This window comes from Hylaeus volcanicus, chromosome 3, assembly GCF_026283585.1.
Source record: "Hylaeus volcanicus isolate JK05 chromosome 3, UHH_iyHylVolc1.0_haploid, whole genome shotgun sequence".
Lineage (NCBI taxonomy): Eukaryota > Metazoa > Arthropoda > Insecta > Hymenoptera > Colletidae > Hylaeus > Hylaeus volcanicus.
In genome coordinates this window covers 21,946,759-21,973,237 of record NC_071978.1, presented here as the reverse complement: position 1 = coordinate 21,973,237, position 26,479 = coordinate 21,946,759, and the positions used below count along the sequence as shown (strand labels likewise).

Below are 26,479 nucleotides of genomic sequence, written 5' to 3'. Positions count from 1 at the left end.
GAGTTTGTTGTTCATCCATACGTAGCAAATATTATTTATTAACCAATGCAAGGTTAAATACTTTCATCAAACAACCCTCCGCATTCAACAAGTAAAAAGACCCATCAATAAGAAATGAAAACAAATATCATCATTTCAAACCGTTTAAAGTAAACGCGAAAATCACTCTCCCATTATTCTCAGGGGGTTGTTTTCCAAACAGTCCGCGAACCACTGCAACAATGAGTTCGTGAAAACCTTTATCCAGCGGAGACGTGTAACCATCGAGTCGCGGCCGTGGATTCCGTGCTGTTTAATTAATAGTTTCATTATCTATTTATAGGACGAGTATCTTTTCACACTCGAGGCCACATCCAGGTCGTTCGCTCGCGTTTTTACCCGTGGCTCGTGTTTTCATGGCACTTCGCAGCCAGTCGAGAGCCCAGACTCTCGAGAAGTCCTCGATCCGCGGAAACGACGAGGAAATCGTCCGACGTTCTCGTCAATTTCGCGACAATTCGTCCTCTGCGCGTCGCGTTTTCTCCCAGTTTTTCAACCAGAAGCGCGCTTCTGCGTAATTGCGCGATCGTTACTCGAACCCAGACGCGGAACTATTTTTACATCGTTCTTTAAGCATTATTTTCATTAATTACGCAGAGCTAATGCAGCCTTGAAGTAGATCAAAGCCCCGACGCGCAGCGAAAGAAGAGCGCGTGCACGTAAAGAAAAAACAAGGGGGAGAGAAGGTAAATCGATAATGCAGCCCTTCTTTTTACCCGTTTGTCAGGCCTATATCTGCGTTCGCGCAAGACAACAACGTCATTAGAACCACACGGAGACACGTGTTTCAATTAATGAAGCCAACGAACGCCCGTCTGCGAATCTTACCGCTTGCTTTAGCTTAAAGGTGCTCGTAGAAACCAAGAAAGTTGAAAAACAAGCTTCCCTATTTACGCAATTCAGAAATAATACAGTTATTGCCCCCTGGAATCGTTTCGTCCATTAAATAGGGCACATTTAAATTTCTATTTTTCGTAAAATGCGTTAATTCTTCTGTGTGTACTCTTTTCGTCTCTCGACTTAGTATTTATCAAATTGGTACTATGATTTACCAACTACAAGAATATTTCGAATATTTAGAATGAAATATAAAACAAATTTTTCCATCTGCCTATCTCACGAAAAAATTCTCATTTCTTTCCCAGAGCCTTTCAACCAGTTCGAAAACCATTGACCTATATGATAACACGCGAGCTGTACACAGGGATGCATTTTCGTGGCAAAATCGCGCTGAAACTTCGCGTTCGGATCCTCGATGAAGAATTGAGAGGACGCATCATCGGCACGCTGTTATTACAAACCGCTTCTTCCCGAGTTTTCACCTCTCGCATAATCGCGAATCGCGCTTGTTTGAGTTTTTATTGTTCGTTTCATTGAACTTCAAAAGCAACAATGTAAAACAAAAATCCTTACATTGTAACCATCAATTCCATAATTAAAACTGTAATTTGTTTAGGCTGTAGCCCAGAATTTGCATCTAAGGAACTACATATTATAAACGTTGGAGATTAACGTAACTGCTTCCGAAAAGATAGCAGGAGATTATAAATAGGATTATTAAATTTAAAATTGAAGAATCGAGCGGACACATAATTGTTCTACTGTAATTACATATTTGTTCGAGTTCTACCCAGAGTGAAGCCTCCAATTAGAATCAGCTGACAACCCGACGTGTGTCTAATCTTCACACCTAAAGAAATACCTAGTACAAAACGTTGGAGATTAATATAACTGCCTTCGTGGCGATACTAGGAGATCATAAAAAGGATGATTACATTTAAAACCGCAACTACAAGCCGCTTCTTTCCCGAGTTCTCGCCCCTCTCGATTCGCGTTACAATCGTTTCTATGTTAATCGCGAGCCGGTATCTCGTTCTCGGATCCGTTCATAATGGAAACACCCGTTAACTTTCATGTGTAATCTCCGATCTCGTTCGAATCCCCACTAGGCGGAATTATGCATTTCCCTGACGGTCGTATTGATTTCCGTCAGACGAAAACTTGGCGAGCAGGCGTCGCTCCGTGAAAATCTCATTCGTCATCCCTCCGTTCAACGTCACGTCGCGACATTGAAATTTACTTTTGAGGAACGTTTAAAAGAGGCCACGAGAGGCGATCGATAAATCGAACCTTGAGAAGCCTCTCGTTCCGCCTGCTTTGCGGTCTTTGTTGACGGGAACGTGTAATTAAAGTAATCTTACACGTAGCCGTCAAGGCGTCCCCTCGAAAATGAAAATTTCTACTTCGATACACTCCGGGGACATCGATTATCGTCTCGGTCGACGGAGGAGTTATCCGATCTCTCGCTTTCTGTGTCATTATTGTGGCTACGAACGAGAACGAGATCGTATTAGAATTCAGGGTTTCTAGATTGATACTGAAATAATAGAGAAAAATCGGAGGACAGCTAGGTCCTAGGTTTTTGTGCTTTTATCAGACATGGGCTGATAAACATTTTAATTCTTTACAAGGAAATCTTTTTTGAAAAATATAAAAGTATCGAGAATTAAGTGGATTAATTACTAGAAGTTGAATGCTAATATTGAAAAATTGTTCGCGGGTCACATAAATTTATTACGCGGGCCGTACATTAGCCATGCCTGTCCTAGGTGTTACGTTCGACGCGGAAATTGGTTTATACCCTCTGACGTAGGATAGTACATCACCGAATAAGAAATGTTTCGTCGATTGTATCGTGCTCCGTTACTGCTCCATTATTCTGGGTATTTTTCTGGTCTTATCTATAATACTGGATTTTCGGTTTTCCTCTTGTCCTTTGCTCTTTGCCGGTGCTTCGATCGTTATCCTACAAGGACATCTAAATCGACTTTCCTTTAATCTCCTTGCTCTGTTCCACGTCTGACTACGAAATCATGTTTACGAGACAGAAAACTGTTGTTTTAGAACGAATGCCCAGAAAGCCCAACAGAAGCCAGAGAGCTGCTTGCAGCCTCGAACTGATTAAGCATAATAAAAACAAATAAAAGAAATATTGCAGCAGGTTTCAAAGGTCAAACTCACGCGATGACCTGATAATATTCTTGCGCAATATTGGTCCCGTGAGACACGACCATTGAAAACACCCTAACTGCTCGCTCTGCGAACTTAATCGTGGAACTATGCACATAGTAAGTGAAATCCATTTTGGGTCGAATGCTAGGCGAACAGAACAACGAGATCGAATCATGGCAATATCGAGTGCGTCGCGATGTTAGACGCCGTTCGATCGACAGTTTGCAATGTCACCAGCATCGACATGCCGCGCAGATTATACGCACATAATCAGCACTCAGTGCTCGCTCCGCGTACATTAACAAGGGAAACTCGATCTCGTAGAGTGCTCTATTCCCAATCGAACGCAACTTCCTCCTGCAAAGGGGTTAAGAGATGTTTCAACCCCTTTCGTTAGCCGGTGCTCGCAGTCGCTGGCAGAGTCACCATTGTTTCCGTGAAACTTCCAATTTACATTATCAGAGAGTATCGATTACATTACTCGAATATTTAACGTGTTATCGCGAATACCACGGGCAATATCGGTGGAAAGGGGAATATTTACAATAGTGGCGATAGAAATTACATCAATCGTTCAAATTACAATTTGTCGAATGCTCGCAAATGCGGTGGCTGTGCGAAATTATTTCGTTTGATCGAACTATGTCTCTTCGATATAAATCAAACGTGTAATAGCTAATAATACAAGCGGCGCTCGTGCGGGAGTCGATCGAAAAGCATCGATGCTTTTAGGGATGATTTAGAACGAGGAAAAGGGGAAATTCAACCGAAGGGCGCCTCTCGAATCTCGATTTACTTCGTATTGTTGCGTGATCGTTGAGCATAACTATATGGGTTGATACCTAAGCTGGGACAGGTTGAAATATCGACCAATTTATCAATCATGTAGCTACTACGAGGACTGTGGTCATTAAATGAATTTGCGGATGACGCAATCGACATTTCCAGAAGTGTACATGCCCCTTCTAACCTATGCTCCGAATTCAAATTAATTTGAAGAATAATAAAGAACCTTCGAATTTCTTTTAACATAAACTGTAACCTAAAGAACCTTAATTACCATCAGAGAATTCTCTAACTCCGCATATAAAATTTCTGTGTTCCGTCTAACGATAACTTACCGGTGATTTAAAACATATAAATTTAAAAAAAATGTATTTATCGAACGGCGCAGAATTTGCTTCCACGCAAGAGTCCCCATGCGTCGGTGTAATTGACAATTTCGTTAGCTATTGCTAGATGCGCATCGATAGCTGCAACTTTGGCAAGTCTCGTCGCAGATCAGTTTACCAGTTAGGCGAGTTACGCGTATAAATTAGCCCCGGGAACTACGTTTCGGGTAAAACTTCACGGGAAAGTTTCGTCGCCCCCAACGATCTCGTTAGAAGCGAAACGTGGACGTTTCATCCCACCAGATTCAGTGGAAAATCGTATAAACTAGTTGTGTCTGCTCGGTTTCGGTATCGACTCTCGAATTATAGAGAACTCTGCATCGGGGACTCCCCATAGGCCATACTCGTATTAATGTGTCCGAAATGGCCGCGTACACCTGTCCGCTCCCATCGCTCATCGAGATAAGCGTAGCTTCATCTCGTCAGGGATGACAGTACCGACCATGGAGACGTCGGTGATGAGGCTAATTCTACTCTTTGGATTCATTTTTATTCATCTTAGTAATGAAATGTTGGGTAAAGGATACAGTAGATTCATTGGAAATAAAATGATAAGAACTGGAATTCGTTGGTGGTAGAGAATCATTCGAATAAGTTGTACAGTGGAGACTCCCGTATCCGTACCCCCATTATCCGAATTTCCTAATATACCGTTCTATTATCCGTATGTTCCGTTATACGCACAACGTGCCTTCTTATGTCGAAGCATTTAGGTCATTTGAAAAAGGACTTCTATGGTTTGAGGCACAACGGGAATGTAATTCTACGCAGCTCCTTACAATAAAAAATTTATTAGCGGCTTAAAAGTAACGGGACCCTTAGATGTTGAAAGAAACTCAATTTTGATCATTTCTACTTGAATAAATGATATTTAATGGGAAAGAAAGTAATTGTTCTATTATCCAAAAATTCCACTATTCAGATACGGGAGTGTCTACTGTATTATTTTATAAATAGGGTTAATAGAAGCTGAGATTGCCAGTGTTTGTTGCTGTAATAACTCGATGTTTTCTTTTTGTTTCAGGTAAGTCGCCGAGATTTGAACGCAATCCGTAGTTAATTTACAAAAAAAGAAAATTTCTCATCAAAGGTATTTATTGTAATTATCAATTCTTCGCAAGGAAGCATTGGGTTGTCTCATAAGTGTGCAACCTTCTTCGATGGGCATTTAAGGTGGAAATGAACAACTTTTTTTTAACAATTAATTAAACACTCCTTGTCTCCTCGTTTCAGTATTTCTTTTATTCCTGATGTTTCCTGATGTTTTCCTAAGGAGACACCGACTTATATTTAGTCATCTTTACAATTTTTGTAAAACTGAGCCTGCATGGAGTGTATACAATCGACAGGTCTACTGTTAAAGGGTTCTTATCACTGGCCTAGTCCCTAAGTAGGTTATAAATGGGATTTTGAGCGAAACCGATCCTTGTACTAGGAAGTGGACCGCACTGAGTAACGTGTTTAGTAGTTGTGGATAATTCCGACTGTTCGACGAAAAGGCTTAGTGACTCAAACGGAGTTGCCAAGCTTAACGCGAGTAACGGCAAACAGGAGGCTGGGCATCTAACACTTTAACGCGGAACGTTATCTTCGTAGCTTGCGTTAACACAGTTCAAGATTAGATTACCGTGTTAACTTCGCGGATGGTCAAGTGACCAAATTTAATCGGTTAATTAGGTCAGTTTATTTATTTAGTTAATATAAAAAGTCTCCCAAACTGTGCCACGAGTCTCGAGAATTGAAAATATTTTTCTACACTCTGCCATTCGAACTGCGAAATTAAATAACATAACATTAAAAATCTTTTTCTCGGCTTTGCCATCAGCTTAAGAAGTAAAGCGCAAAAGAACCATTGCATGTTTCGCTTTGCAGTGGACTTGATACTGCGACGAAGACAATTTCTTTGTCCGAGAGGATAACAAAAGTGCTCTCAGCAGATTCAACAGCGTCAGATTACGCGAATCCACGGTATCGTCGGGGATATATCGCTCACATTCGTACGTATGCCGCGCTCGTATCGACGTCTAATTGCTTTAGTATAAATTGTACCACTAATTGGATCGGGTTAATTAACCGAGCGTACGTTAGCGGCTTTACTCTACATTAGAACGTTCCACAATACGCGCTTTGTATTTTGATACTTGCAGCGGCTTCGCAAGCTCGCGACGCGCGCTTAACTTGGATCGAATCTTTTTCGATTGCCGTTTACGCGCTCGGCGATCTCTGTTTAATGGCCAAAGTCGCGACAACTTCGTTGCAAATTAGTCGCACGAACGTCATCCAACGCTTTAGTTCGCTAATTAATTCGCGCGGAGTTGCAATTCGTTGAACGAATGGTTTCAGATCTACTAAAGTATTTTCTTCTCTCTTTAAAACATGATTCATAACAGGTCGACGAATAACGCTGTACTTTGCTAATTAATTCGCGTGGAGTTACAATTCGTTGAACGAATAGTTTCAGATCTACTAAAGTATTTTCTTCTCTCTTGGAAATATGATTCATAACAGGTCGACGAATAAAATAACGAAGAACCCAATTATACTTAGTGAGTGAGACAGTTAAATTATTACAGAGCGATAATACCTGAACTATCGTGGATACAAATAAATCTTACAGGAAAAAGAAGTTTCGAGGAGGCCTATCGTATATGACTATTGTTATTTTTTTTTTGTCCAGGTGCTGAGGCTGTATCTAAGCCGCCGCCACGTTTTTTTTTAAATGGAACCATGAGATTTTCTTTATACATTATGAAAGCTGACTTATAATACGTGGTCATTTAAGGTTATACATAGATAGATTTAATCAGGACCATGCACTGTCATGATGTGTAAACAAAATTCCCTAGTTCCATTTAGAAAAAATGGCAGTGGCTTTGGTATATCCTCAGCATCTGGACCAAAAAGAAAGCAATGGTTATATAAGGTCCCTCGAACCTTCTAACCGTTTCCTGTAAGATTTTTTTGTATCCACGATAGTTTAAGCATTATCGCTCTGTAACAGTCTAGCTGTCTCACCCTATACAAGGTATGAGTTTATAAGGAGTGTAATTATGATAATTGTATATGAGTTATTATTCGATACGGATAACCTGACATCAGAGAAGTCAACGATTAATTCAATTTGTCACTCGCAGGGTGATTAACGATTATTTATCCGTACCAATTGCAATCGTCAATCTTTACTTTGATGAAATTTTGCGCAACACTGGTGAAAAAGCGCGTCCAATTTAACCGTGTCATTAATCACTCCTTTATCACGCGAGTCACGCGACAATCTGCGGTGTACAATTATTTTACATCGTTCACAAAATATCGCGCTCGTCATTACGCGCTCTTTCCTGCTTCCACCAGAAGTGGGCGATATTTTATTTGAATATTGATGCGGAAAACCAATTTATTTGCTCTACAAAATTTACCTTGGTTTACCGGAAATAGTGGACTATTCCATTCAAATTTTAATCCTCATCGATATTCAACTATATAGTTTGGGACGGACCATGTTTTTGAAGAAGAACGAAGTTGGGTATTTTTATTTTGTATAGACCAATACGCAAACACATAAATGGTCTTTAATTCGACATTCCAGACCTAATTCAATGGGTGAAATTAAACATTCTTAATTCGGACCATGCTAAACAAAAAGGTAGAAAGTCCGAACGAAGTACCACGAGTCGGACACGTGCTTATTGTTTATGAACCAAATTCCTTACCACGAGTCTCACTCGTGGTTGTAGGCCAAAGGATTAATAACTCATAAAATACGACGGCTCTCACTGTCTACAGTATCCGCAGTAAAATCCACGTATACATAAACAGCGGCTTTCAATGAGACCTCCTAATAATACACAAATACAGAAATGCCCGTTTACCCGATATTTATATCACCAACGCCCCACGACAGAAACGTTCCTTTATCCCTTGCTTTTATTTCCATAAGAATCTCGCCTATCTCCGGCGCTTCGCCTAACTCGCGTCGTTCCGTCGAGATTTTCAGCCCCAATTCTCGCGCGCCTACGACGCGTCGCGAACGTTCCTCGGGCCATCAAAGACGTACGCTGACCTGGCCGAGAATCTCGACAATTATCGAATACGGTACGGGCGACGCTCATAGCGGCATTCTAGCAGGTGCTTCGTCATCAATGAGATTACAACGGGCGGACAAAAAGTCGGTGGTCGGCACTTGGAAATCTCGTTAACCGCAGTCCGGTGCATAAATGCGATTTAAACCGGATGACGTTAAACAAATTTCGCAAAGTTCGTTACGGGGGAAACGTACCGGCGCAAGCTCGTTATCCAGTCGACGACGATGCGTTTCCCGACCTAATTTTATCGCTGCTTTGATCCTTGCATTCGTATTGCTGGATTTCACGAATTTCTTAAGCAGAACCACAAGGAGGCTGATATTCGAGAATTTTTTAGGGTGATACGGAATTTTTGACATTAATGTTAGATATGTGGGGCAACAGTGGATATTGAGCAATATTTGAGGCAATTTTCATTTAAAAATGTTACCGTGTCTTTGTATGGCGTTGCGAGATGTGTCGATATAATGGATATCTTCGTCCTGACGATATTTTACGGAGTTATTCGAGATTTAACCCTTTGCTTTCTAAGCATTCTATTGCCACGAATGCTGAGATTATATTGACTTCGAAAATGAGATCTCTAATTTGAGATTTGAGAATCGAGTCACCTTTGCCTCAACGATAATCATTTTATTGGCACTTCGAGTTCCAAAGAAATTAAATCTAAAGAAAACCTAGCGGTGACTGAGTGGTCACCTCTCGAGTGCAAAGGGTTAATATGTATTGCTCGTATACTCGATAGCGCAGACCTTGGTTTGCATTAAATATCTAATTAGCAAGATAAGTCACGGTTACCACGCGAGCTTTCGTTGTTATTTTCCGCGAGACTGTCTAAACAAAGTAATTCCTCTGTGTCCGAGTCGCCGTAAGTTGGAGTTGGTACGCCTTTTTCAGGGTGTAGAGTATAGAGGACCCGCTCAGGCGTGATTCCCTCTGGTGCTCAAGGACAACAGTGCTCTCATTCGAAAGAAAATGTAACATTGTTCTACAATTTACACAAAAATAACACGAAACCAATTACAGGCCCCCAAGAAACAGTACGACGGTTATCCAAAATATTTCTCAACAACTTCCGCACTTTGAGAGTTATCGAGCTGTGGTCTCCTACTTAAAGTCGACAAGTAGCGACACTAAAATAACGATATACTTCCAAAGTTGAATTAACGAACGTCGAAGTTTCCAACGAATCTTGTAAACGACAACAATGCGAGCGTCCATGGCCATTAAGTGCTCGCGTTGACTTATGCTAGTCTAATTTGCGAAATTTCATAACATCCCAATCCAGAACATATACTTTATACCTAATACTATTTAGTTAACTCGGTTTCTAGTCCGTAATAACATTAAATATTTAAATCCATGCCGTAGAGGCTTCGATTTAGCAACTCTCATAATTGCGTAATTCTGTTTTTTCCACGAGCGTATATTTTTTTTAAGCAGGAAGTCGACTTGTAGCCTTAAGTTCAAGACCCTAGCAAATGGTAGCGGCAGTTAGTGGCTGCGCTTATGGCCGAGAAACCTTACAGTTATCGCCACGAGCCAGTCGAACTGTATCTAAACGATTGTTCGTGGTTTTATATCTGCCTCCATCTGTCTTCGTGAACCACTCACGCACGGGCCTTGCATCTTTCAGGAAACTTTGAAAGCGGGAAACAAAGGAGTCGAAAGTTTTCGTGGAAATTACACTTTGGAAACAGTTACCAGAATCTGTTACCTATTTTCCTTTCATCATACTCTGTCGTAAATCTGTCACGGTGTTCCTTGTTTCGCTCTCTTAAAATTGCGTTTGGCGATTATAACTTACGTTTTTCTTTGAACAATCTTTCGCTACGCTTTATGGAACAAATATGACGGAACCTCGGTTATTGGAGTTCCCCATGGAGCTAATAACGAGGATATGGCATGCAGAGGCCTAAATATTGGATGATTGCATACGTAAAAGTACAGAATTAATTTCTACCGCTAACGAATAAACCCCTCGAGCGTTTCAATTGTAGGCCTCGTCCCCTCGAATTTTACATTGTCAGACTCTCTTGGAACACCCTCTACTTTTTTTCGTGGACTTATTTCTCCGCTCGACGGAGATCGTGTTCGTCCCGCGACAGGCGAGCCACGGTCGATCAATTTTTTACGCGAACCATGTCGTGACGCCTGCGGGCGCATTGAACTATAACATCCTAAGGATTCAGCGCGAAGATCTTCTGGGGCTTCGCCAACACGTGTTCTGGCATCTCTTTCAGAACGCCCGGGAGACCGTTCAACGTCCTATCATTGAACAATTCTTATTTCCTACGCGCGATACAAGCGCGACGAATGAAACTGCGACCCTATTTAGGAAGATGCAGTGCGATGGACACCGGACAATCTTTGTGACTTTGTTGATCCTTGGGCCGTTGGTACTCCGAAGTAACTCGATTATAGTTTGTTTTTGTCTGGTACGCGTGGGAGTAGTTTGCGAATTTTTTGGAGTGGGAATTAAGAGCAGTAACAGAGTGATTTTTCAGTGTTTAATCAATCCAGGTTTTGGTCCTTTATTCTAGCGACCCTCTTCAGGGAATTACTCGAGTAAATATAAACCTTAAGTCAGAGTATGGAGTCAAAAAGACAATCCTATTTTAATTTTTCTGTGATATTCCAGTATTAGTAAAAGTAGTAGCTCACGTGATCTCACGTTTGAATGTGTGTTTTCATGATCGGAACCACCTCGTCGACTATTGATAATGCCGCGATGAAGATACAACGACGAGTTTTATAAACGTTTTAATTGTCATTACGGAATGACATTCGATTCCGCCTACGTATCTTATCATCCTCGCCTGGGACCGTCTGCAGCACGAGCAGACGGGATGATTCGCGTTCAATAAATGTAAACAATGATGTGGACAATTTCATGAACAGCTAAATACGCATACCCAAGCTGAATTGCTAAATTTTCAATGCAACGTGTATTAAGAATGGATACACAACAGATTAATCCGTTTCAGTTCTCTCTTAATGTAGAATTAATATTTGAATATCCCCGAGGAATTTATGCAAATTCAGAGGACGCCCAATAAATTCTATCCCAGAGCGTTTCCACGGGCATGAAAAGGATGATTGGCTGGTACAGCGCGTATCTCGTATTTTTATTCCCCTGCATTAGATGAAAGTATGCACTCGTAGCTGCGACCCTGTTGATAAGGTGCTAAGTGGCTGCTGGAATATACAAGGGCTGAAACAGCCACGAAAGAGGGATTAAGAGGGATGACAACGCGCCTTTCATGAACTGTATTTGTCACCCCCGGTACTTAAAACTTTCGAGCCCCGTCACCCGAAGTTTCTTTAATTACTCGCGCATCTTTCCAAGTTCAAGGAACCGTTGAATTCGTCGCGCTCGGCCCGCGTCTAATTCCGATTTGTGCCGAATCGTATTCATAGAACGTTTCGCATCTGATTTAATCTTTGGCGCATCCTGTGTCAACGATCTCTTGAACGGCCGGTCAGTTTTGTCCGGATCGATCGACCTATCGCTTACAACTACCGAAGTCTTTAACCTATCAGTTCGGCCTGAAATAGGTCGTGCGTCAAATACACGCGTTGATAAAGGAGAAACACGTAAATTTGATCGACTAGGAGCGTATTTATTTATTATTTATTTACTAGATTTATGGGTTTAGTTTTGTTTTCACGCGAGGGAAAACGAAACGAAATTGTTTCATTATTATTTCACGGCAGAAATTGCATGGAAATATTATATAATGTGGGAGTATCAATACGTTATGAAACGAAAGCCTTTTGAATAAATAGTTTGGTGGGACTAATGACGCATCGAGGGGGATCGATAGTTGTTACCGAAGTTACCGTTAGGAAAATTACACAATCTATCAGCGAGGCGAGTCTAACGAAGGGTAATTCCGAAGTTTCGCGTTTAGACAAGAAGTTGACCGCGCGGTGACCTAGACTTAGCATTAAAACAGATCAATTCTGACATTGTAAGCAAATGGCTGCGGCTAGAAACGAACTTTAGAACTTCAATCAGTAAACTATTTCTGTAGCAACGTCAGCGCGAATGTCTCCTGTTTTCAGATGTTTTCATATTTAAAAGACATAATGCGTGACTATAGTCATGGCTTGATCGATCCATCGGTCATCCTACAGAATAATTGATGAATCCGATGGATGACGGTGTTGGACATTTTGAAGCATCGTGATATATTTAATTCGACGTGGAAATCCGAATTGAATTTGTCGAAACCAATACATTATGCGGAATACAAAGCGAATATTTATCGCAGAATAACAACCTAGTGCCGACTATCTCGTTATTAATTTGGATTTTGCGCTAACAACCGATACAAATTTTATTCTCAACTTTTTATGATTGAAAATCATTTTATTTTCGAAACAAGGGTGGGTGTTAACGGGAAAATGTAACGATTGTGACATACAATGAAGCATGGATAAAGACAGGGACAAATGGATAGATATGAGATACTGGAATACGGGGGCTGCTAACGGAGAAAAGCTTTTTACTGAGTTTAATTTTTAATCTCTTGATTCTTACGACGAGCGTGAAATCTGTTAATTTTTTACTCATGCCACTCCTCCTCCTCCCTTTCCCAAGGGATCCTAAAGTCTTCACTGATTCTGACCAACCCTAACTCGAAAGGCCCAGTTTGTTACGAAAGGGTTGAAAGTTCTTCAGTTTCTCCACCGAGCGTACTAATTTGGTATCTAAGTCGTTCTATCGTGTTTTATAAGAGTCGAAACAGGCTCGTAGGAGTCCAAAAATCAGGGATGACTGTGACGGTTGGTCGGATGGCAAAAAATCCTTCTTTTTATCCCTGACCCTTGTGGCAGTTGGTTCTGGAGGATGCGGAGGAAGCCTGGAGGTCGAGATACCGTGTGAACGGGGCTTCACAGTGTAGAAAGAAACGCTACAACGAGAGGCAACAACGAACAGCAATAGAGCGGCGCGTATAGAGGGAGGGAGGAGAGAACAAAGAGAGATAGGGGCAGGCGCATCGTGAAAGAGAGAAAGGAGATGTGCAACGCACAAAGTACAACACGGGCTGCAGTGTACACAGGAGGCTAGCGATGGGATCAAACGTCTTACAAGCACGGTGAAGAAGAAGAAAAAATAAGAATGTCTTCAATTCAAAGGAATGAAAAACTCTGGAGTAAGTAGGTTGGAGAGATTATTGAAATGAATACATTTTTTAATATTATAAATATTAACACTTTCTCGTGATACATTAAAGAAGGTATTATCGTGAGTTTCTCTCGGTGAAAATGAGCCCAAACGCAACCATATTCAGACTACTTTTAATTTCATGTTTCTAAAAATATTCTGTAGACATATCATTGCAACCAATCCGAATGTGATCATGTTTGGACTCGTTCTCTTCAGGAGAACATTAGAAACGCAATGATTATATCAGTTCCAAGAAATGGTGGGGATTAACGTCGTCTCAACCTGACGGATATTACCATACACACCTGCATCTCGAATACAAACTATATCCAATTCAATTTTTGTAAATTTGAGATGAATATCCTACCTAATTATATCAGTTCCAATAAATGGTGAGGATTAACGTCGTCTCAACCTGATGACCATTATCATACACGCCTGCACCTCGAACACAAACTATATCCAGCTCAATTTTTGTAAATTTAAGACGAACATCCTACCTCGCTTACCTAACTATGAAAATTTTATCGTTTGGAGTGAACGTAGGTCTTCTTGAAGGCACAGGTATCGCACTTGCTACCATTGCTACCGAAAGACTCGTCCCGATCGTGACACCTGCGCTTCCCCCCCTCCTGCTAACGCCTCGCCACCGTCTCTCTTGTTCCTTGGTTCGTTCATTTGTTGCTTTCCTTTCCGTGCATCGTCAGTCAGCAGCACTTTGTGCTGGTTCGCGGCATTGCACGCAGACAGCTGTCCCTGGTAACGGTCGGAGGGATCCTCAAGGTCCTTCATCGGTTACCACGCTTTCGAAATTCTTTTCCGTCGTTCCTAGCGGCGCTCGTCGCCACGACGCCCGTCTCTAGACGCGATTTCGCTCTTTCAGACGTGTTTGCTTCACCCGCTATCCTCGAATAAGTTCGCCATTGGACGCGTGGCGTCGAGACGTTTCCCTCTGTAAACTGTTTTGATTCGAACTGCGAGACGCGTGATTCCGACGTAATTGGGCGGTGAGCATGACGTAACGTTGGGAATTTCGCGCTGGTTCCGTATATACCGTGTTTCTAAACTTGTTAGAGGTCTGAAATTCGAAGGCATTTTTATTTTGATTCTAGAACACGAAAAGTAATTAATATGGGAAACGTGTTTCCAAATTCTAGTATGTTTGATGTATTGGATATTATTTTAAACCGCGACATGGACGTGATCGCGACAATTGCGAGTAAATATTCGTATTTCATATTCCAGTGATGTAACACGACAGCAGCAGGGTTGATTAATGCCATGGGTAATCATGTAGCATTAGGTTGAATTTTAGGTCACTGTACAGGGCTCACAATCAACTCATCCCTGAATGGATTAGAGTGATAACAAAATATACTCCTGCAGTGTATTAATAGAAATGAACATTTAGTCTCCACATTTTTCTAATGCCACAGAAATTTTCTTTTTTGCAGGAGAATTTTTCCAACGATCCATCAGTGGCTACGTCTCTAAATTAATTTTCTTGAGAATGAAATCTCTTATGAAAAACTTGTTCCATGTCTTTCTCATTTATTTTTGCTCGAAGCATCGGTTCGTTTTCGGTGCCGTGATTTTTGGCCTGATAAGTGTATACGTCAACGAAAATCAGCCGACGAATTTCGTGCGTTTTCCTCGGACTGTCGACAAAAGGAGCATTGGAAAACGCCAGAGCTGCCAATTCTCGGCGATCAGGCGCTAGATATCTGGTAAATTCTAGCGAATCGCGAGACGGACGTGGCTGTGATACGGGGAACAATGTAGCGCTCTTTGCTAATAGCAATCCCTGATAGTTAAACACTGTATTTGAAATGTTATCGTGCTACTAAACATTCATTAGCTCGCTCGACGGTCTTCTCTTAGTGATGGAATTATTCATCGAATGAGAGTCTTTTAGTATGCGCGAGAGTGTTCGTTAAATAATTGTCGGAAAACACGAGAAAAGTATCGCGAAAAAAAAACGACATTTCAGATAAATGTATTCAAGATACCTGATTATTATTCTTTCTTAATATAAATATTTAGAACACGAACTTGATACATAATTGCATCTGAGGTATACATAGAATTTCTCAAAATTCTATTTTAAAATTCTATCTGAAAAATTTCTCTTCCCCAACGAGAAAAGTTACAAAATACAAAATACTTGAATAGCTACAAAATACTCGACCATCAAGTCACTCTACCAATCAGAGCTCCAATTTGGACAAGAACTGCTGCTCCGTTTCGCTCTCTAATTTTCCAGTCATTTGCGACGGGCTTTTCAAATGGGTTTATCCGCAGTATTTGTTTCTTTTCGTTCATCGGTATAAGCAAAAAGAGTCGAGGGATTGACTTCAGGTATATATTTTTTTTTTTTTTTACGCAATATTATCCTCCATAGTTCCGTCGCGATTGGATTACATCGAATCAGTTCGCGTTCGAGGATGAAGCAACTGATTCGATAGTCCTTGAATTTCCGCCCCCGGAGTATCTATTCCTTATTATGTTTCCGAGAAAACGGAGATCGAACCCAGTGACGCGAGATACATTCGTTTGACGCACGATCGGACCGTATTTCCATCCCGGGAATCCGCTCGCCCTTCGACTGGAAACGATGCCATTGGAAATTCGTTATCAGAGCGTTTCGCAAGGTCTCGTTAATTCTTATTTACCAGGTGAAAAAAGAGACTCGCCGAAGGTGAGAACGGAGTCGTGTTACTTACTTAAGGAATGTCACTCCTTCAAAAGGAACTCGTTCGTATTTTGAAACGAGCTATGCGTGGTTGCGTGCTGTCGGTTCCCAGCTCCGATTACACGCGAGGGAATACCGCTATCGATGCCTGATAACGCCAGTCGCTGATGTTTCCGACGTCGATTCCGTCAGTTTCGAAACTATCGCTGATCTGCGACCGTGCAGTCCATCTCGCGCGCTCTCAAGGGTTAAATAATAACGTTGTCTGCGAGGGGATCATATTTGAGAATGTTTTCTGTGGCTATCGAATGCCTAACGCAAGTGTGTCGTACATCTACTCGAACTACGTGCTTTAAACAGTATGTCCCGCGAATTTAACACAAAAATGTTAATCAGCATGGAAACAACAAGCTGGTACCACCGCTTTCGATTACTCGCTCCAAAATGAGAACGGCTATAATAATAATTTCGTTGCTGAATAAAAATTCAGTGAAAAGGTCACACCATAACCTACCGCACGTGGAAAAGTGAACCACCAAAAGGTTTGACCAGCCCTGTTACACAGGATGTTGAAAAAGAAACGCGGAACACCGCTCGCGGTTCTTCCAACGTCAAAGAGAGAGATTTAAAAGGAAAAATGGAGCGTAAAAAGCCCCAAAACTCGGGGCTGGTGAAATTGGCCGCGAATTAAATCGTTATCGGGGCAGCACTCGAACGGGAATTCGATTTCCGGGGGTTGGGTAGGGCGCGCGGTTCGTAGCGGGTTTACAAACGCGTCGGAATAAGCGGCACGCGCGTCGCTCGGCGGAAAAGCGGCGCATAAAGGGGCAGAATGGGGCAGAAAGGGGGCAGGAGAGGCGGGGGGCACATGGCTGAATCGGAGAAACACGGACAACGGGCCGAAGCGTGACCAACGTCCGATATGGAGTGGCACGCGTGCGTCGTTATTGCGGGTGCAGCACGATAGAGAGGCGACTCAAACAGAAGAGGGGCCATCGAGACGAAGAGCGCGCGAAAGCCAGCTTGAAAAGAGAAGCTGGGGAACAATGGAACGACTCCGGTGGTTGGAAGGGACGGACGGAAGAAAGGTGGAGGATAAATGCCCATTTCGATGAATAAAAATGATACTATTCCTCTGTGCGCGCAGTGACACAGTTTACGCTCATTTTGCGTAGGGGAGTTTGGATAAGAGAAGTTATCCAATTGGGGGTGAAACTTTTGCTGTGGTACAGCGTGTGGGTCCTCGGGCAAGGAAAGCTGTATGTAATTTTAATAAAGAAGTTTAGAGAAGGAAAGTAAAAGAGATAAAAGAACAGAAGAATCCCTAAGCCCTCCTGCGGGGGTTGAGGACGAAGCTCAATTTTAGTTATATTTTTATTAAACTCGCCCTGCTAGGATGCTCGACCATAGCAACCTGGCCCAACGGTACAACCTGATAAAATAAAAATGACCAGCGTCTACATCTCCGATGGCGTAGAGAGCACTTCCAATCTCGAGTTCCCTGCAAGGTTGCCGCGAGGCCGCCGCTCACTCACGTTAATAAAAATTCTCACGAGCGCAAAGGGTTGCGGGAGAAAGGAAAAAAATGATCCTCGAGGCTTGCGCGAAAATACGTTAGAATTTACACGAGGTCCGAAGTCGTCCGAAGGCAGGGATGGTAAAACGGCAGTAAGGGGTGAGGATCGTGGAAGGAGGGCGAAAGAAGAGAGGAGACGAGGGTGGAAATAGGCTTCGGTAGCCCCCGATCGATGGGGCGCGATGTTGCCTCCGCTGCTCGTACGTTCAGTCGTTCAGCTTCGATTTTCTAGTCGTCGGAAGGCCGGGTCGACTCGGTTCCTCGGTCGACCGGTCGGCACGCTGGTTGGCTGACGGTGTCTGCGAGAAGGCAGCCTGCCCCGACTAGGTTAGAGGGTTAAAAGTGTCCGCGCACGACTTCCCAACACGTGGAGACTACCAGCCCGCGCGGTTTTCCTGTCCTCCGCGGCGAACACGCGCAGCGGCCCACTTTTTATCCTCCAAGCGCTTGCCGCCGCCTCCCTGTTCTACCTACAACCGCTGCCCACCTACTTCGAGTCGCAGACTGCCTACCTTTGCCCCCGCTATCGCGCACCATTCGCTCCCAGCGTCGAGCTTGTCGCTGGGTCGGAGTAAACTATTGTCTCGGATATTCATGGAATGCTCCGATTCGCGATCACCAGTCACCCCCACCTGTGATGCTTGCTAGAAGTGACTGTATCTCGGGACAAATTTCATTCCCATATTTATTTTACGTTTGCTTTGCGGTAGCAACAATTTTTGTTTGCTTGTTTAATTACTTTATTTAAGGTCGCATCAACTACGAGGTTATTGGTGGCCACGACGATGATTACAATTTAATTATGATTTATTTAACACGGTATATTTCGTTAATATCTTGTGATAATTTGAGAAATTCGTTTCCGTTATTAAGGATTACCCTTCGATTCACTGTAAACTCGTCACGAAAGTTGCATAATGGTGGCTGTGATTTCGTTATTTTGTATCAACGAGTCACATTTGTGTGACAGATTTCTCTTGCTGGTTTCTTAATTAAATTTTTTGCTTTCATTTAATGTGAGTAACATTTGGACATATGGTTCTTAGGAGTACCTTCGTACAGGTAAATAGAAACGATCTTCGAAGTTCACATCCTTGTCTTGCTCGATATTTTGTCAATTTTGAAACGGAGCTCGAATTGCGAGTCTCGTTATAATCTAGAACTTTCATCAATCTGTAAAGTGGGGTAAATAGAAACAACGGTTTAAGGGTATATCAAATAATCCAGTAAGCTTTGTTGGAAGACTGGAAACATTTTATTAGACGTGCTCGATACATTTTCATCAAAATGTATATTAATGAAGCGTAAAGTCCAGTGAAAGCATGTATCACTGAAAATACGCCAAGTAAACTATAGGTAACCTTACAAATAATACAAAATAACCAGCCAAATACAATATTATAAACCTCCCTTACTCATTCACCCCACTTTATACTTCTTTACAAATATAATAATAAAAAAAGATGTAGATACACACTTAAAAAGAAATGAATAGAAACAAAAGAGTGAAGCAGCGAATAGGGTGTTTCCACAAAAACCCAACTTCAATTTCATCCGGCGCACCACGTGCAAATTCCCCGCCGACAAAGTCTCACCGAAGACCACGGACACTTTAACAATCATAATTTTCCCTTTCACCGCCTACTTTGCCTCCGCCGTTCCGTGGTGTCTGGGTCTGGACCAGTCTAGTCCTGTCGTTGCACGTTCTGACTCCGTCCCATCCGGTTTCTCGATATCGTCGTTCGGCAACTCTTAATTACCCCCTCAACCCTGGATCGGTTCCCGTAACATCGGAGCGCCGCTGTTATTATTACGCTTTCGTGTTGCGCTTTAAAATAGCATCGCCGTGGTCGTCGTCAGGGGGGCTGAGTATCGATTTTCTGGAACACGGTCGGGGATGGAAATTCGAAATCAACGGCGCTCGTCGTTCGCCTACCGCGGGGATGGGCGCGATTTCGCGCGAATTGTCGGATGACGTATAAAAACTCGGTGCAACGTTCTATTTCGCTCGACGGTTTCGTTCGAAGGAGCTCTTGTCGGTTTTGTAGGTCGACGCGATGGGTAAATTGATTGTAGCTTGGGAAACGTGATTTTTGAATCGTCGCCAATGGGACGAGTTGATCCGTTGATTATCGGGATTGACTTGATTTCTCTGTCTCCCACGGCTTTAGTTTCGGTTAGGTCGAGTCGTTTAAGATTGTTATTATTAGTTTGCGGATCTTTATGCGAAATAAAATCTTCGCGAACGTGCCTACAAAAATTGAACCTAAATAGGAATTTATTTGATTCGGCGAATATTGTAGCATGAACTTTACTTTCAACCTTTTTTATATTCTTGCATTTTGTAGTTTCTTGCACGTTCAAATTTTCTATAAATGCATAAAGATCCGCGGTCTAGTTATTATAATACCAATGGCGTATGTCCCGTTTACGAGGTATTTCACGAACGCGTCTCCAGATCTTCGGAATCATTCTCTAGAAATTCTTCTATAGGAAACGCAATGGTCGGAAGATTAACAATACGAAGTCGAAAGAAGAAAATTTCTGAATAGTCGATAAGTGTCGCTCGAGGCCCGCGTCGCGACACTTGTCTGTCCAAGGGAGCGTAATCCACTTCAATCGATCGCAGTCCGCCCCTTGCCTTTGAGAACCGAAAGAATTAAACCAAAAAGTCTGTTCTTTTCCTTTGTCACGGTGAACGCGAGGGCGCTGGGCGATTTTCATTGAGAATATCCCGGCAGAGTCGTTTTTCCCTACCTGAGATTTATTTTGGCGTGAAACGCCGGAGCCTGTGAGCTTCTTAACGAGGCGGTTGCGCGCCGTTAAAACGGGGAAGCGTGTACGCCGCGAGTATTAGGCTCTCGAGTGACCTACTTTTATTCCTCCTCTTCCTTTTCTTTTATATAATCACAACGCCACCAGCGTCTGCGCGTCATTGTTATGCATTGCGATGTTGTTTTTCAATGAAACAGGTAAATAAGCGGAGCTTCGCTCCGAATACTTAACAGAGCCAGGCAGGGCGTCGTCGTCGCGTTCCCACTCGAGAACGGGCCGGTGCGACGTCAGCTCGATTCACTTCCAGCATGTCGTCGCGATTTTTGCCAGCGTCGGGTCTCGTTTGCACCGGTAAGACAGGTTGTGTCCGCCCAGAGATACGACCGGATAAAATCCACGACGGTAGCTTTCCGCGGCCGAGCACGATCGCTCGCCTCGATGCGAATCAAATAAAGCCTCGCGCGGGCTTCGTGCTGCGCCTGCAACACCTTTTGTTCGATTTCTGCCTGGGATCGATCGTCGATCGTCGGCGTCGTTCCTTCGTCCACGCTAATTTCGCGGGCTCCATTAGGCCTGTCGCACGCCAGACCTGGGCGCAATCAATTACAATTGCGACTGATTACGTAGTCGGGTACGCTAACTGCGTTTCGAGGCCAGTCGCGATTGCGATTAATTGGAACATTTTTTCGGGGTCGGTTTGCTCGACTTTGGAGGAGGGGTTAGTGTTTGAGATGTGGAGATCCCAATTTCGAGAATCCCAAGATTCTTAATGTTTGAAAATTATTGTCACATGGCTAAATTACACGTGACGCTAGTTGCTTTAGCATTTCGGTCACACTTTCCTAAATTCTGACCCTTTGCTTTCGACAAAATTTCTGAACCTCTTTAAGACACGATTAAAGAAGTTCCATAAAATTCCAGCAACCAAAGCTTCCATCTCCCCGTTGAAAAATAACAAAAATACCTAAAGAGCGTGTCCCACGCTCGAATGGCCCCTCAACTGAAGTCTCAACCTCAGTCTCCGGTAGGAATCAGCCACGCGAATCGAATGTACGAATCGTTTGTCGATCAATGGGTCGTTAATCAGTGGTCTCTTGGTCGATGCTAATATCGTGGACTCCATTATGGTCGCGGCCGTCCCGTCGCGTTTAAAGCGCGCGTGTCTCGTTGCGGCGCGACCTTTTGTTTATCGCGGTACGTGCAATTAACCCAACTCGGGCGCAAGAAACGCTGGATTCAATTTGTCGTGGTTTTCCCTCGTGAGCGACGCGTGCGAGTTTTTCCGGAAACCTCGCTTCCAAACGTGCCACTCTGTAATGGCCTGTCGGGGGCGCAATTTCCGAGTATTTACGTACAAGAATGCGACGAGACTTAATCGAAGCGTTATAGGTACGTTTGGCGCCATGCGAAGTGTTTGTGTTCTCGATGTCGCCATTTAAGAAGGGACAAGGACAGGACGATGGATTGGAAAACAAGGCGGGTTTGGCGAGGTCTTTTTTTTTAAAAAAATGCGCCATTTTCTGTAAAGTTGGGTTAACGCTAGAAATATCGTCGAGAGTGATAGAGTTGAGGGGCGAATTAATTAATTACTAGCACACTTGGTTCTCTATTCTAATCATTCTCGCGAAAACTTGTGGTATAAATGGTGTCAATAATTTAGAAAATGTAGGAAAAAGTCTGAGATACACGGGTCAAATTTAGCAGGTTGGTAGCTGTGGTCTTAAAAGAGTACTCACTTTTCTGGATTGATATTCTTGTTGCAAAATATTTCTACCAAATTGTATTTAAAAAATTCAAAATCGCCAAAGTTGTAGCCGTTTATATCACGAGGTGTTTCGTTAGACCGATTCAACATAAAACTTGAACGGTACCAAAGATACACATTTTGAGATCGATTCCAGGAATCGAACACGACCAAACCCAGAAAAGCGTGCGATTCTTCCCCCCCCCCCCCCCAATTCTGATATTTCTGCATATTTGAGAATTACTCGTCGAGAAATTACAGACAATTCGACGAAATTGCTATTCTAGTTCGCGAAGGTCTTCTATGCTAAATTGCGGAGCAGAAAAGGATTATCGTGCGTGACCACGCCTCCGTGTTCGCTCGCTCACCTAACCCAGACATCGCTGCTGCCAATATCTTCCGTTCCTCTGTGTTGAAAGCGATACCGAACGGCTGTCCTTTTGCACGCCGTTCAGGTAGGAGAATTTGAATACATCAAACGAACGCCATGCAGCTCGCAAAGCGGCCACAAAGTCTCTCTTTCGATTTCAATCGGCAGATGCTGGCGAGCTTCATTGTCGAGCTATGCTTCGGGCACGGATTTATTTATTTAGAGAAATTGGGTACAGTTGTTTGATACACGGAGGATTTATGTTTGCAATGATGTTAGTGCATGCATTAGTTACAAGGAAATGATTGACAACGATAAAAAGAAGTTTGAAAAATTTCCGAATAAACAGATGATCATATTCTACGCTGCAATGATAAAGATTTTTATTATTGGAGAGTATAAAGAGGATATAATTAACCGCTAAAGGACCACGCCCGAGATAACTCGGCAAGCTTTACCTGCAGAAAAGACCACTCCTGAATATAAAATGAGTGAAGATAAATACGACTTATGGTACATAGAAACGCAGATTACAGATGGGCAACCCTGTGTAAATTTTTGTACAGTATACGCGAGTCGTTTTAATTTTATCTTCACATATCTCTATTAGGATTAATGTTACCAAAATTAATCAGTAGATATATCAACTTTCAGTCCCATTTTGGGTCCGAAGTGGCTTTTATGAGGGATATATATGTTCAGTAAATGAAATTCGTTCATAACAAAAAATGTGTTCTTTTTTCCATTTTTTAATTTTATAATGATTACTGAAGGGGTTAAAAGATCCATCTACTATTACGTGTGATTGAGCTTCTTAACACGATTTCACGAAGGCTGGATTAAAAATAGGTACGAACTCCTTCGAATAAGTCTGTATTATTCTTATACGCTACGTCCTATTCCATTGATAAGATCCGCATGGCTTAGCCTAAATAATCGGAACTCCAAGGTTCGAGGATCGGAACAAAGTTCACAGGTTTTCCCAAAGTTGATTCCGCAGACCTGAAACGCAATCCTCACCGGTAAGATCCCCATCGTCCCAGGCGAGTATGATCAGCGGTAGTTGAAAATCCAGTTTCTTTTTCGATGTTTCGCAAGAAGGTGACTCTAAGTCACGGGCAGCGCTCCCGAGAACAATAGTTAATTCAGCAAAGGGGGCGTGGCGGTTCTATCGGAAATCATTGTCTTGCCGCGAATTCGCCACGACGCGAAATGCAACATTAATTACGCGAAAGCAGTGACTAATTGCGTGCACGAGTCAACGACCTTCGACTGCGCAAGAGGTCCGAGTCATCCGTGGATCTGGTTCAGGCTTGCTCAGCTGTATCTTTTGTGCCACTGTCGGTACAAGTGAATGCAGGAATGCGCACTTATGCTTTCGAGTGGTGGGCGACGATACTTTCGACGAATCCGGTGGCTCAGCGTGGCGTAATTGCTGCGACGCGACGTCGTTACATTCTGAAACACGTTAAAATGAAAACGTTCGTCACCTTTGTTTCGCACGCCTCGTTGATAAATGGGGCGATAAATAGCAAACTAAACGAAACTGTTGCGTGATGATGCCTTCTTTTTTTTTTTTCGCGAGACGTAACGTAATACCCGCGCGGTATTTGTTGCGTTGCTATGCATTTATGGAAAAGTAAATTTCCTCGGTGAGTGACGGTTTTGTATTCTTAGGGAGGCTATTACGTGTTTTATGCTTCAACTTTTTCCGCATTTTACGAGCTATATTCTTAGGTAATTTATAAGATAGGCTTCGCGGATATAGATCTTAGACATAGTTGGCGAGATTTCATTTTGTCACGGGTCTCTATATTTTCTCAACGGTAATTTTCTAGGAAAGAATTCATACACGACATTCCTATTTTAACAATTTTATATACAGACGGTATATACAATTCTATACCTTTTCACTTCGTGCAGATATATTCATATCTGTTCCACATTTGATCCACGAAAATAGAATGGAATACGCGAGAAACCTAAACAGCTATCACCTCCCAATGGATACACGTGCACAAGGGAGGCGCTCCTTTTTCGCGATGATACTTTTCACACTTGTCGATGGACAGGTGAGAGCGACAGACGTTTCGTCGAATTTCGCGGATTTATGACAGAGGGAAACGGTGCAACGATTGCACTCGAAAATCGCGAGCAACGGTAAACGTATCACCCGCGAGTCTTTTCGCGTCAGTGGGGAAACATTTGAAGCGTCGCGTCACGGGGAATCCCGGGGAGGAAAAAATAGAAGAAATTTGAGGAATCTTCGGCGATAATACTTCCACGAGATTCGATATGCTTTTCCAATAACGCTGCGAGCGGAACGGAATATTGGTAATCGCCACGAGGAAATTACACGGAATTACACACACGATTACTGGTACGGCGGTCGCGTGATAGAACCGTGCGATATTTCGTACGCTGATGAAGATCCACGCGAGTGGAAAACGATCGATACAGTCCTCGAAAGGAAATATCGAGGCGATGCATGAATTCGTGCCGTTTCCACTCGGATTATAATCTTTGAAAGAACTATTTCTTGGTGTTGTACGTCACTGGATACTTTCCTCCTTTTTTCATACTTTATTCTTTTTTTTTTCTTTTTAAATTGATGGTAGGAAATTTTAGCTTCTAGATGCTATAATATCGTAGAATAGTATCGAGCAGTATGAAGTATTAGGTTCTCCCAAAAGTTTCTTTCTTCACTTCCACTCATTTGTTTTGCGTGACAGTGTTTACATAAATAAACAACCTTATCTCTTGGAAGTTGATGGTACAATCGAGTAAAAGGGATCGTACACAATTCAGTGATGTAACATGCAACATAAAATATCGTTGAAAGAGAAAGATTCGGCACAATGTAGACGCGCGATGTTTTATGAAGAGAGTTGCCGGTTAATGGACGCCCAGTCGTGATATAGGAAAACGTGTGTCGCGAATAAAATATATTGTTATAGTCCAGTTCATTAAGAAATTAACATGTTGACCGCCAGACAAATACTATTGGGACTATTGGAAACTGCGCAATGAAACATTATTTATCATGGTATTTATTTTAGTAACTTCATCAACATTCATGAATTTCTCTTAAATTCACTTCTCTTGTTGCTCAACTTTTAGAATTATACTTTGTTGTGCTTCAGTGAAAAGCACTGTCATCCATATGTGAGCGATCAACGTGTTAAAGAAAGGTGACGACAAACTTTAAAATTAAGAACACATAGTTCAGTTAAAAAGAATTTATACTAATAATCTTTCTCACCCTGCAATGTATATAATCAGGCCTTATCGAGAAGCAACACGATAGAGGAAAAAGAGCGCTCCGAAACGATGTATAACACATGGGCAGGAACGATTCACTTCGGGACGAAATTTTATTAAAATAAAAAAAAAAAAAAAGCGGAGGAGAATTTATGCGCCGAGCCAGTATATAACTCCGAATTGCATTTTATTCGGTGGGCTAGCGAGTCACGCGTCCTACGCCCTCGAAATACCTCTGGCCGCTACCTAAGCGCTCAGCCTTCCCAATATCCTGAATTATCCTCTGGCGCGGTGCATATCGTTGACCTCGCGATGGCCTTCCATTGTGAATGCGGAATTACGAAACGAAAGTTTGCCTTAACGTTCTCCCGATGTTCCAGATATTCACGTGCTAGAGCCTCTGACGCGCGGGCGCGTACATCCGTCTTCGGTTCGGTTTCCAGCGCATTCGTCTTCGTTAGCACCGATTCGGTTTAGCTTAGACGAATTACCGTTGAAGCTTCGATGGGAAAGAATCGAGTGGGGGCGATTTGGCGCGTCGAAAGGTACATCTCCGGTCCATTTTAAGGCAATTGGACAC

At 42.6% G+C, this 26,479-nt stretch overlaps 2 protein-coding genes across 19 annotated transcripts in view; one reads left to right on the top strand and one right to left on the bottom strand.

The window, feature by feature from the left end:
• Positions 1 to 26,479, top strand: part of LOC128873814 (casein kinase I) — a 101,265-nt gene that overhangs the window by 44,473 nt on the left and 30,313 nt on the right. The window lies entirely within an intron of this gene.
• Positions 22,534 to 26,479, bottom strand: part of LOC128873815 (uncharacterized) — a 36,770-nt gene continuing 32,824 nt past the window's right edge. Inside the window, exon 4 of the mRNA XM_054117700.1 lies at positions 22,534 to 24,096. Coding sequence (XP_053973675.1) covers positions 24,090 to 24,096 — 7 coding nt within the window. The 3' untranslated portion in view covers positions 22,534 to 24,089. The remainder of the gene's footprint in view (positions 24,097 to 26,479) is intronic.